Source organism: Trematomus bernacchii, unplaced genomic scaffold, assembly GCF_902827165.1.
Source record: "Trematomus bernacchii unplaced genomic scaffold, fTreBer1.1, whole genome shotgun sequence".
Taxonomy (NCBI): Eukaryota; Metazoa; Chordata; class Actinopteri; order Perciformes; family Nototheniidae; genus Trematomus; species Trematomus bernacchii.
In genome coordinates, this window is record NW_022987673.1 from 488,983 (window position 1) to 502,983 (window position 14,001).

Consider the following 14,001-nt stretch of genomic DNA (forward strand, 5'->3'; position numbering starts at 1 on the left):
TCTTCCCAACCCCAGGCTCCAGAATTCTTCTCGTGTGATACATGTGTGCCCTTCTTTCACAAGGATCTCCGACCCAGGCCTTGCAGTGTCCAACACGTAATTGAGCTGCAAATAACAGCTATTAGTCAGATAATAGTGTGTGCTATGACAAATAATTAATATTTCTACTAATTAGCTTACCAGTTGGTCCTGGATATGATTCCTGTCTTTTTCCCAGGGCTTCATTGTTGCCGAATAGCTGAGGGCCTCTGTCGGGGGCACGGCGATGGCTTCTGTCGGGGGCACGCCGATGGCTTCTGTCAGGGGCACGGCGATGGCTTCTCTCAGGGGCACGCCGATGGCTTCTGTCTGGGGAACGGCGATGGCTTCTGTCAGGGGCACGCCGATGGATTTTGTCAGGGGCACGGCGATGGCTTTTGTCAGGGGCACGGCGATGGCTTTTGTCGGGGGCACTGCATCTGCTGAAACTAAAGTAGAAAAACCCAATACCAGTCATACATGTCAGTGATTTTTAAGAAAGCTAAACCATCAGGTGAAAGAAGTTCCTAATCCTGATATGCTATGTAACTACTGTCATACTAAAGATTATGCCAGTACATGATCACTCTTTCCCCCTTTGATTATGCCCCTTCCTCTCGCTGTGAAGTCAACGGTGACTGTAAAAACTACACTACGCATGCTCAGAGTATTTTGTAATGTAATGTGTGTGGCAAAAAAATAATGACCAGAGGGGCACGGAGCTACCATCCCCACCATACGTCATCTCAAATCATTCAGAGCTGATTGGCTGTAAGTACGTGTGCCGCGAAAAGTGTGCTGTGTGAAGAGGAGACGAGAGAGCTGCAGTGACGCGTCCTAAAACCAGGAAGTAAGCACAAAAAAGCAATGAGATTTCTCCAGAGGATTTTAGAAAATAGCTCAAAATAAGATCTGTGGGAAACGTACCTGTTAGATAAATGCACGTTTTGTTCAGCCGGATAACATCCACATGTCTACCCTACTTATATAATTTTTTTATCATAAATCTATGGATTAGATTTATGATAGACTTTTGAAACTACAAGAAGATAAGGAGGACTTTTACAAAAAAGTAATAGACATTTTTGTCCAGAAGGATAGGCAAATGGACTTCATCTTCAAGTCAAGGTAAGACCGCCATTTTATTGAAAATGGGATCTTACTAAGAGAGAACAATTCAATATTTAAATGATAAAATTACATTTTTTGGGTATCATTTTGTTGAACTGTCTGTTTAAAATTAATCGAAGCATCAGACAAAAAAAGCTTTTGAAAATAATATTATATTTTGGTTTAGGTCAAAATATAATATTTGTAAACCTGAAGAGTCAGTGCCAGTGCCTCACCAGCCATGAACCTCACTGCACGTCACTGCAGAAGCTTATAGACATCTAAGTTTTTTGTGCCCCACCACTTTTGTACATATAAAAACGCCACTGCATACAGAGCATAATGCTCTGCTGAACCGGTTATTGGATGGCATTCAGGGTCTGGGACCAGTTTTTTGCAGTTCAGCCAAGGTAGTGACACCTTCAGTTTTCCCTCTTTCGCTTGTTTGATGTTATCTGGAGTTGGGGCCAGTAACCGTCCTTCAAATGGTGTAAAGGGCAACTTTTCTGGTTCTCTGAGATTCATGTGTGTTGCTAGTCCACGTGCAAAGTCATATATGACAATATTTGGCATGTGTTTCCAAGAAAGCAGGATGTCTGTGAAGTCACGTGGGCTTTCCGCTCGAATGTTACACTTAATACTGTATACAATGCTGCACGGGCACATGATCACAACCCAACCACCTGAGATGAGAAAAAGACAACCGCAGTTTATCCTGCTAAAAATGTTTTCATCCCCACAGAGTCGATATGAGATCACATTAAACAATGTATGTTTAACTTTACAAAAACGGTAGCTCCCACATTTAGCTTACCTGAGGCCGCCCAAATCTTTTGAAAAACCTTGTCGTAGGTTTGTCTTAACTGCATTTCATTGGACAATCTCAGGAGGAGGTCAGTGGAATCCAATCCACACTCCCTGCATAATGTCCTCACCACTTCAACCTATCCAATAAAATACATTAAATGTGTGAGGTGCCGCATGTTTTCCGGGAAAATAATAATCTCTCCTAAAGAGAAAGATATAATAAATAGTGTCTTTACCTTCTGCTTGTACAGTTCCTCTCTCAGTCGGTCTTCTGTGACTGTTATTTCCTGGACCTCAGCTGGTTTTTGTGGACGGACTTTTGCAAATTCTGTGTTGAGGACATGGTTTGAGCGGCGTGTATTTTTGCCTATCCATGGTGCCCAAAAGTGTAAAGTGGGTGGTACTGCAAATGGATTTTTTTGCTGGCCTTTGGAAATATCAAAACACAAATATATCAATACATCTTGGAGTTGAAGTTAAGTGACATCTTGATAAATGTAAACAGGTTATGGATCTATCTACACGTGTTAGTTAGTTTGTTGTTCGTCACATAATTCTTTAGTTGTAAAGTGTGAAATGTTTATTAATTGCTTGTTAATCTTGTCTTGCATTACTTTTTACAAATCCTCGACCGATCCTTTCCAGTGAAAGTGCGTCCCAAAAACATTCCATATCAACCTCTCCATTGAAGTCCACCGGAGGTTGTGGAAGGTCACTTACTAAAGACAGGGGATAATCCAGTATGTAGTAGTATGATCTAAACAAGTCTATTCCATGAAAGCATTCTCACCTGACAAATGGAAGGCCCCCTTCCTATGGAGGTCCATGATGAGCACTGGTGGATGATCACCACAGCTCACACAAGAATACTGGTAATCATGTTCTGTAAGGGCTTCGAAGTGAAGATACCCGTGTAGAACTGTATCAGCTGAGGGGAACTGTTCTCCTGAAGTCAATTCCAAATACTCCACCACTCTGCTCACTGCAGTATGGACCTAAGAGAGAAACAAAATGAAACAAAATAAATGTACTGTCAAATTTCAGTTGTACATTTACCAAATAAAATGATGAATTCACAGATTATACTTCTATTAAAATAGATTAAGAATGACCTGAAGCATGTTCCTTATGGTTAGGCATAAAGGGAGATCTAGGAGTATCCGGTCATTCAAATTGTGAATGCCGTCTTTCCACTCTTGGTACCGGGAGTGGGCTCCACATTGATGGCAAGATTTACAGTAGGTAGAAACATCTGGAAATCAAAAGATTAAACAAAAATGACAGTTTACAACACATTGAATGATTACTGAAAGTAGAACAAATCTATCACAGTGTATTATAATAAGAAATCAATAAATCAACATCATTGACCTACCGTTAACAATACGTGACTTGGTGAGGATTTTGGCCTTATGTGTAATGAGGACTGGGTCACAAGGGCACATTGCCTGGGCAGTGCTGGCACATCATCTCCTCTGGAATGAGGTGCCTTGAATATTGCACTTCCACTGATGGAAGCCGCAAATGTTCTGGCAGAACAGCAAGTAACATTTTGTTCGACACCTTTTGGTGGATATGGTATATCACCCAGATCAGCCACATCGTGACTGTGTTCGTCCTCTGTTGATGCTGCTGTACTCAGGCACTCCACCTCCTCTGTGCTTCTGACTTTCCTGAATAGTTCACGGTGTGTCTGAAATAAGTGCCATTTTGCAATGTATTTGTGTGGGCATGATATCTTTGTCCTTGCACAAGGACAGTGCCACAAACATTTTTTTGTGTCGTACGACACCATGACTCTTCCCAATCGACTGTAATATGAAACAGTAGGCTCATATATGGATATATATATAGTTGTCTTCGGGGTTCTAGTTTTCGAGTACACAGATAAAGGGACGTGGTTACATTTGTCAAGGTTTTGCCGAACGAGGCAGAGTCTCTTTTTATCTTCACCAAACCATTTGTTGTTCACCATCTCCGTTAGAGTTTCTTCATCAAGCTCAATAGGGGAGGCATAGGATGAACAGTAGGTTATGGATTCTAAATGTGTACATTGATAGGCTTTGATTCCACTCCTCCATGCCAACTCCAGGTTAACCTGGCACTCATTGTTTTCACAAGACACATGCTGATTTTCTCCCCACACTTTATTCTGAACATGCAGAGGAGTACTTGTTCCATGGAAGGCTTTGTGGACAGCATAGACTCCATTTTCAGGATCTATGCATTCACTCTGTAGGTGTGAACTTGCGGTTATGTCCTTTTGTTTGGCAGAGTGCTTTCTTTCCATGTGCCTTTTCACATTTTTTTAATTTATGAGAACATGGCATATGGGACATTTCTTCTTCAGTACAGGCTCGACACGGACCCTTTGCATCTTTCCCCCTGGGATGATGGAGATGGCTGGATCTGGGATGATGGGGATTGATGGATCTAGGATGATGGGGATTGATGGAACTGGGATGATGGGGATGGAAGGATCTGGGATGATGGGGATTGATGGAACTGGGATGATGGGGATGGAAGGATCTGGGATGATGGGGATTGATGGATCTGGGATGATGGGGATGGAAGGATCTGGGATGATGGGGATTGATGGAACTGGGATGATGGGGATTGATGGAACTGGGATGATGGGGATGGAAGGATCTGGGATGATGGGGATGGAAGGATCTGGGATGATGGGGGTTATGGCGGAGGGCTTCGCCTTGCACAAAGCCAGGTGTTTTATGAAGTCTGCTTTGCGCGTCAGCATTGATTGGCAGTAGAAGCAGTGGAAATGAAATCCTGGTCTGCAATTTAATGCACATCTGTGAATGGTATACCCTTAAACATAAGAACATAGAATTGTAGTATTATTATTTTGTGATCATATTATTTTAAAGTGTAAATTATGAATACCAAACATCTGAATCAAGTAACTGGTCACCACCAGTGGCGACTGGTCATTAGGGGCAGGTGGGGCACAGCCCCACCTAGTGTCAGCAGAAAGTATTACAAATAATGATTACAAAAAATGCAAAAAAAAAAAAAAAATATATATAAAATATATTTTAAGATCATGGTTAATCATCTGATTCGTCTGTACATTGCTGTTTTAGTCTGTGTTCTTCTAATTAGTGTCTACAGTGTGTGCCTATTGAGCTGTTTAGAGCATCAGACAAAAAAAGCTTTTGAAAATAATATTATATTTTGGTTTAGGTCAAAATGTAATATTTGTAAACCTGAAGAGTCAGTGCCAGTGCCTCAGCAGCCATGAACCTCACTGCACGTCACTGCAGAAGCTTATATATAGACATCTAAGTTTTTTGTGCCCCACCACTTTTGTACATAGAAAAACGCCACTGGTCACCACAAACAAATCATAGAAGGACTTGTTTTGATTTATTGCTCAAATGGAACTGATCATAACATTCAGGCTGCTTTTAATGCAGACACATTGCAACTCCATTTGCATTTCACAAGAGAATGTTTGCAAACTTTACCTTCATGGAGAACTGCACGGTTGAAGTGGCTCTCTAAATGGGTTTGGACCTTGCTCAGTTTGGCTGGGTGGAACTCATTTGAGGCACAGAACGGGCAGTGAAAGACTTTGCAACATGTAGTGCATCGTTGTAAGTCGGGCAAGGATCTCCCCTCTTGGATTGAAATATGCATCTTGAAAAAGAGAGAGCCTAATTGGTCAAACTGAACATTTTGAAATACTTTCACAGACAGACATAAATTAGGCCTAATTGTTAGATTCTGACACGACAGATTCTAACCTACAGAATAGACCGACATAATAACTGACTAAAACACCTCATGCAATATTACAAAACATGTCAAAATGATGCGACTGTCTGATAAACAGTAAACAGGCAGTCAGCACAGTTACGATTATTTACAATGAATTCAAATAGTAATACAATGACTATTAAAGAAGCATTTACACTGAATACAGAACTTATATTAGGCTACTGCTGATTTAATGTAGCGGACAGACAGATCATATTGACATGCTTTTGTCATCCTTTGAAGTTTAATTAATTAGCTGACTATAATTAATGATCAGGGTTGGGAAGTTTACTTTTTTTAAATGTAGTAGTTTACAGATGACTAATTACCCTGTTAAAAATGTAATACGTAATGTAACTGACTATGTAACTATTTGTATTGATAATCTAATGTTAATTATGGTTCTTTTATGTTTTTTGTGAGTCACTTTGGATAAAAGCCTCTGCTAAATAACATAACCATAACATACGGTTTCATTAAACAAATAAACAAAAAGGCTAACAGTTGGTTTTGCAGCGAGTCATCATCATAGGCTAACAGATGACATTTAGCACGTGTTGCTTGTATTGCTGTCCAATTGAATACACCAGAATAGTTGTTAACTTTAAACAAACAACATGATTCACATTACTCACACTCTTACTGTAATTAGTGATTAAATCAACAATTAATGTAGGACACCTAGTTGGGCTTGCCAAAATCACGCTACAGTTTCATTAAACAAATAATCAAATATGCTAATGAAGCTAATGCTATTAGCATTAGCTTTTGCCGAAAGCTATAGCTAACAAATAATTGTTTTTAGTGCCTTTAATACTGTTAGAAGCTATCATAAGCTAACAGATGTTTGTTTGTATTGCCTTAAGACTATCATAGTTAATGTTAGCTAATCATACTTCATTTCAAGACACCGGAATTGTTATTAATGTTAAACAAATAAAACTTTAAAAGCACTTCACACTACTCACACTCTCTGCGTTGTCGTTCATATTCATGTCTCCTGCTCACTAGGTGGCGATGTTGCAAAACAACTAGGGTCCTGAGAGTGCGGTCCCATGAGGAGAAGGGTCTAGCTGCGGCCGCGGCCAGTACACGACACTACACGACACGCCCCCTACACGACACGCCCACCTGACACGACACTACGGTGGCTGAGAGACATTACCGTACATGGCAGATTAAAAGCGAATTGACGACACTGACGCTGACGCAAGGATATTTAAGGAGACATGAGGTTTACAGAGAACAGACAAACAATATGGCGCACCGAGTACAGGTAACTGAACATGCTCGTTCAGTTAGCATGTCAAGCTAAGAGCTAAGATATATGTATATATTTTAGCTTGACAGATGGAATGTACTCGCATTTTTACAAGAATCTGATTTTGTGTAAGTTTTAAATATTCATTGAAGGTGTCTTTCACATTTGAATGTTTTAAAAAAACAAAACATGTATTAGCTGCTATACTGACATGCACATATGTATAATTATATTATTATTTTAAGTGTGGTTTAAAGTTAAATGATATATAGTTATTGGGTAGAGCCAAGTAACCCAGGTGGATGCAATCAGGCCTCTGTTTTTAGATGGGGTTTGTGGCCATGCTGTAGGCCTGACATTTAAACCATAGACCGTATATATAAAGATTTAAACTAGCTGAAGGGCTTTCTGTTCGAACCACAGTGACATCTAGAGGTTGTTTTGTGCATAACATGTCAACCAAAAGGGTAGAGCTGGCTGAATCAGATGGAGTTACACTTTTTTTTTTTTTCAACAAGATATCAAGACACAAAATGTTCTCTACCAATTTAAATAGGCTTTAACCTCCTGCAGGTCAATCCTGGCTGCTTACATTTTTATTTAAAATCATGTTGATTTTACTGTTGGGATCAATTTAAAAGGTTATTTTTTTTTTTTAAGCAGATCAGCTTGAATAGTGCCCCTCTGATTTTCCACATGATGTTCTGTTCAATAAATGTTCATTGAGGAAAACGGTATCAGTGTCTTATTGTATATTCATCACAGTGAATGCTGAACTTGCCGGACCATATACTGTAGTTGAAAGTACACAATGAAACACTGGCTTGCTTGTATCAAATCAATACAATTCCCACATGCCCTACCCCGGAACCTGCGGTCTTCAGACTCTGGCCCCCCGCACCAACCTGCGATCCTTCGGGGACAGAGCCTTCAGTATGGCAGCCCCCACTCTCTGGAACGCTCTCCCTGCGGAGATCTGCAACATCCCCACGCTTGACGCCTTCAAAAGGGCCCTCAAGTCTGCCAAGGTCTTTGGCCCCAAATCTATTTGTTTTGTCTGTCTAACTGTTTGTCTGACTGCCTTTTGTTATGTTTGTTTCTACTCCTGTTCTTTTTAAAGCGACCTTGGGTCTCATGAAAGGCGCTATATAAATCCAAGTTATTATTAATACATCATTGGAACGGTAAGAATCTCAGCTACAACACTGACTAAAGCCTTCCCATCTCCAGTATGCCTACATGACAAGCATTTTTATAATATACAGTAAACATATCTTTGACTTATTGCAAAATTATAAAATGAAATTCACCCTGCTGTCATTCTGGCTTTGACTGTTCAAATGAGATGTCAACCATCAAAATGGGATAAGGGGTTCCAGAAATATCACTGTGCAAAACACACCGGCCAATTTTGACCGATAATAGTATGGGAAGGGGGGTATGACCGAACGCAAGAGAAGAGACAATCATCAAGCCAGATACCAAGGTATTTACAACAGGCAACCACTTCAATTACTTTTCCTTTATGTTATTGTTATTTGGTTTTTATTAGTGCTTTTGTCGTTTTGAAGGAAATTAAAATACTGTATTGAGTTGGTTTCTTCTGTTTTGGAAGCCTTGTATATCTTTTTGGTCTTGTTAGAAATACCCCATGGTAAAACTGTGTTCAAGCAGCAGTTAAAGAAGCTTAGTTTGCTGTCTTAGACTGCCAGATGTATTAAGATGGTTTGTTCACAATTTACACATAAAACCTAAATGTTCATCTGTTTATTGTTCTTCTTCCTTTATATTCAAAGCATGTTGATTGTCTATTGGCTATATCTTGACATTATGTTAATTTGATCATACTTGCCATACATTTATTTTAATTGATGTGATTCCTTCAAAGGTTTTGTAATAGACCCCTAGTACTTTTAATTTATAAAGTAATAATACATGTGAATGATTGAGCTCATTAGTGGCCTGACTGGCCCTCCTAATTTGTTCCTTAATGACCCCATGATGTGATTATGTATATCTTAAAACCTTTAACAACTATATTTAGATGTTCACAAATATCTACATTTATGTATAAAATACATGTGTAGCAGTTAGACAAACATAATCAATAGATCATCTCATTAATACCTATTTTATATATTAAAAAAAAGTTTACTAAACCACCGTTTGTTGACTAAATGATTTGGGTTGAAAGTTATACTGTTGTGTCTCAAACGGATAGACTAGGTTATTAATTTATTTGCCTAATAGTTGCTTAAAATGCTACAATAACATTTGCAATTCGTTTTTAATCTGCCATGTACGATCTCAATAATAAGTCTCGTCAATTCGCTTTTAATCTGCCATGTACGGTAATGTCTCTCAGCCACCGTAGTGTCGTGTCAGGTGGGCGTGTCGTGTAGGGGGCGTGTCGTGTAGTGTCGTGTACTGGCCGCGGCCGCAGCTAGACCATATTGCCCATGAGTGCGGTCCTGGGACTGCAGCCTCCGACGCTGCAGCTTCATACTACTCCTTTCACTATCCGACGTGTTTATGATGCGCCAGCGGAGGTCATAAATGTGCGTCTGCTGCTGTGGGGAAACTATGGAAACTACAGTTTTCTATACAGCGGACTACAACATGGATGTTTAATAAGAACAAGGGACTACTGTAAACTCATCTAGAGATTCTGCACCGTGCTCTGATGCTGTTGTTTTATGCTTTATGAACGGGGACAACAGAGAAACATATTCTTCATGACCAAAGTTGGAATTGAAATAATATCATCACCCTCTCCCTCCGGTCCACATCAGTGGCGGCGCCAGAGATGTTCTTTTGGGGGTGCTGTGGGGTAGCTTGATGTTTGACGTTTCATAGAGGGTGCTACATTTGAATGTTCTACTGCAACACTCCCCACACGCACACACACACACACACACACACACGCACACACACACACACACACACACACACACACACACACACACACACACACACACACACACACACACACACACACACACACTCCCCACACGCACACACACAGTGCACCCGCGACTGTTACAATAGGCGCGTTCACACCGGAGTACTTTTCACCGTGCTTTTCCCGTTTAGTTCCGTTAGTACCTCTTATGTCGCGTTCACACCAAAAAGAGCACTTAATGCCGGGAACTTTTACCCCCATTTTTAGTGCCTGCTGAGAGATGGTACTTTCCTGGGGGAAAAAGTGCCCCAGTTCTGATTGGCTGGGCGAATTGCAAACCACGCCCCGTACAACTCTGAAATGTTTTGTAGAGCCGCCATTTTATTATCCTGGCATTAGCATTATTAGCATTAGCATTCGCCCAGCGCACAAACGCCGAGAGACTAACTTATGGCAACACAAAATAAAACATGGGAGCGGTGGAGATGAGGAGGTGTCGGCGTTCTGGCGATTCGGTGTGAACGCGATCTGTACTAAATGCCCTGGGGTAATAAGTGCCGGGGCACTAAATACGGCAAAGTACTTGGTGTGAACGCGCCTAATGAAGGCTCGATAATCAGCTCACGCCATATAGGTGTAAGCTGGGGTGAAGTGCTATTTTTGTAAGTGGGTGGTGGACCTAACCTCCCCTAGGGGGGTCCACGCGTCCTCTAGGGGGGTCCGGGATTTGTTTTTTAAATGTTGAAGTTAAAAGCATCAATCTGGTGCACTTTGAGAGCAACATGAGGAGATCTATGGATACATCTCTCAACACCCATATGAAACAGAACTGAAAACAGATTTTTCTTTATGGATATTTTACAAATCACTCCCCTTTTAAACTGTATTCTTGTTTTACTGTCATATAGTATTTCATAACAGTTTTTCATTTATTCTCTTATTATTTTATAACTATAATGATCATATAAACGTGTGCCTCGGAAATAATTGTTTACATTAATGGTGACCAATCCGTTTGAGACCCACTGAGATAACTTAGACTAAAGTTAACTATCTAAACACTGAGAGAGTCCTTTAGTTCACTGAGCTGAGGTTATCTGAGACTCTCAGTCTTGTGTTGTCAGACTAAGAGCTATGCTGCTCATATCCGTTAGCATAGCTAGCTAGCACCAGATGCTAACAACAACAATCTCCGGTACCAGTGTGCGCTCGCTCGCGCACGCACACAAAATGGCTCGTGCCACACACCGGCGGGGCAACCGGGCTTACGTCGTGTTCTTTTATTCCAGGAAAGACAAACAACTTCTAAGTTCAACTATTTATTAAAAGAGCAAAAGATATAGTCACTTTTTTCGACTCCCTTAACTCGTAGCTCTGTTGCCCCAATTACGAGTAACGTTAACACACCAGGTGTGCGGAGGTGGGAGAAGTACTCAGATCTTGTAAGTAAAAAAGTACCAGAGTGTAGGAATACTCTGTTAAAATGGACCTATCATGCTATATTTGAATAATATAGTGTAGGACCATACCTATATAAGGCATATTTATACTTTTTTTTTTTCAAAATACCAAACAGATCATGCATTTTAGCCATGCCTCATTTTGCTCAATTTGACCATTTCTAGCTCTGTGTTTGTAAGGGCAGATTCAGTGAGAACAGCACCACCTACAGGCCTGGCATATGTACTACAGCGTCTCCAGCGCTTTCGAACGGCAATGGCCGTGGCTGTCTCCTCCTGATTGGTGGAGTTGGCCCAATAGCCGTAGCGCCACCGTCCTGACGTCAGGACAGTGTTCAAATCTGGATCAGTTTTTATCAGATCCGTTGCAGCCCCTTTTTTAGAGATTTGGGTATGGAGGAAAATAGAGAGGGTTGTGTTTTCTGACACTTGGTGAGTTCCCTGGAACACCAGGGACACATATTCATGTAGAAAAGACGTACAAAAGTGCATTTTGCATGATAGGTCCCCTTTAAGTGGCTCAAAAAGAACAGATTAAGGGTTTCATCTCAGTAAAATAACTTTATTGATGATGATTGACTGTAGCTGATGCTGCTGCTCCTGTTGTTGACTCGGATCATCTATCAGCACATGTGAACAGCTTCCTCTGTAACAGAACCACAAAGAGCTGCATTAGGTCAAAGTGAGTGTGTAGCATACAGACACGATTGATAAAGTGGTCTGGTGGAAACTCACAGCACTGGTAGAGAGTGTTGAGCCTGGAGATGTCATTGCGGCTCATCTCCTTAGCGTTGCCAAAGGACACGTTGGCATTAGGGATGGGGATCATTGTGGGCTGGCCATTCTTGGAGAAGGCGGTCCTACAAAAGGACAGAAAGCAGTTACAGTGAGACACACACACACACACACACACACACACACACACACACACACACACACACACACACACACACACACACACACACACACACACACACACACACACACACACACACACACACACACACACACACACACACACAGCAGCAGGGAGGAAGTGACTTCTTGTTCTCACCTGTAGTACTGCATGACAGAGTTGTAGTCGTAGGGGGTGCCCTGGTTCAGGGTGGCAATCTTGTTGAAGTTGTACTCCATACCTAAAATAAACCACAAGAACAACATTACTTAACGTTAAAGTAACGTTTGTGTGGTTTGAATTCACACTGACTGTGGACCGGAAGGAGTCGCGCTGCTGGAGAAAGAGTATTTCAATGCCTTTAGGACGTTATAGGAACTGTAGAAACCCTGGTTTAACACAATATAAAACAGAAGAAAATATCACATTTCCAAATGTGTGAGGCCAAAAACAGCCTTTGTTCTTTACAATGAATACATTATAAATGAGTTGGTAATTATGGTCCCTTGAATTGTGTTCCTTTTTGTCCATTAGGAGGACCCACTGTAACCTCAAACAAGCTTTACTGACTCTCCTCTCTAACTTCTTCCATCATGGTGAAGAACAAACCGCTCCATTACCAGACACGACGTTCTGCAGCAGGACTCTGATGTAGTTGTCTCTGTCGGAGCGGGTCTGCTCGTGGTTGAAGCCCAGAGCGTGGAGCAGCTCGTGCTGGACGGTGTTGTGGTAAAGACATCCGCTGCGGGCCAGAGACACCACCTGCCTTCCACCACGACGGCCGACGTAGGACCAGCAGCTGGACAGAGTGAGAGTTGAGTCAGAGCATGCAGAGGTGTGAGGAAAAGCTCAGGTCTCAAACCACATTATTATGTTCGCACCCATTCTGGGACTCGATCTGCAGCCATTCGCGGTCGTTGCTGTGGGTGGGTCTGAAGCGGATGCAGGAGAGAAAGGAGAAGGACTCCAGTCCACGGGTGATGATGGCCCTCTCGCGGGAGGCTGGGAGGAGCATAGCACACAATACTTAGCTTTTGCAAACCAACAGTGAAGGAAGTACAGACATCCATCGCTAAAACTGTGCGTTCCAGACGGAGGTATAATGCAGGTATTATTCAACAGACACTATGAGGAACATTATGTGTTTTTTAGATAACAAAATATGGAAACATTTTCTAGTAGAAACATCAAATCTTATAATGAACCTGAAATCGGCACAACATGTTCCCTTTAATTGAGCTACTTGTAGTTATTGAGAGTTGTTCAGCATTAACAGTGATTCCAGTTGAAATGAGAGGAGTGTCTGATGGCCTGGCTGTGCGACACTTACAGAAGTGGTTGGTGATGGAATAAGGAACGTAGACCTTTCCATCACTGCTCTTTAACCACTTGCAGCCACGGCTGGTGCAGGGGTCGGCGTTTCTCTCTGCCTCGTTGTCGATGGCGATGTCCAGCTCAGTCAGGATGGGCTCATTGTCGGAGCGAACTGAAACACATCACACCGCAGCTCAAACTCCTGCTGAGGAGAGACTGATGGAAAGAGTAGCATGGAGGTGCAGCAGCTCACACTCACCCAGATGTGTGTTGGCTCTCTCCAGAATTTCAGACACAGAAAGCCCATCTGATTCCTTCTCTGCAGAGAGGACATCAACAACACAAATGTATTTTGTGTAAAAACACAGCAGCACAAACTGAGCATGTAGAGACTTGAGGTCTGATCTTTAGAGCAGATACATACCGGCCTGCAGGTTCAGCGTGGGATTAGAGGAGA

At 41.7% G+C, this 14,001-nt stretch overlaps 1 protein-coding gene across 1 annotated transcript in view; it reads right to left on the bottom strand.

Annotated features, from left to right (window-relative positions):
- Positions 1-11,876: 11,876 nt before the first annotated feature.
- The window catches only part of LOC117487494 (high choriolytic enzyme 1-like), a 2,968-nt gene continuing 843 nt past the window's right edge, over positions 11,877-14,001 (bottom strand). The window contains exons 3-10 of the mRNA XM_034136120.1: positions 13,969-13,972; positions 13,804-13,863; positions 13,561-13,716; positions 13,112-13,232; positions 12,851-13,029; positions 12,390-12,471; positions 12,071-12,195; positions 11,877-11,981 (exon numbers count right to left, since the gene is read on the bottom strand). Coding sequence (XP_033992011.1) covers positions 11,980-11,981; positions 12,071-12,195; positions 12,390-12,471; positions 12,851-13,029; positions 13,112-13,232; positions 13,561-13,716; positions 13,804-13,863; positions 13,969-13,972 — 729 coding nt within the window. The 3' untranslated portion in view covers positions 11,877-11,979. The remainder of the gene's footprint in view (positions 11,982-12,070; positions 12,196-12,389; positions 12,472-12,850; positions 13,030-13,111; positions 13,233-13,560; positions 13,717-13,803; positions 13,864-13,968; positions 13,973-14,001) is intronic.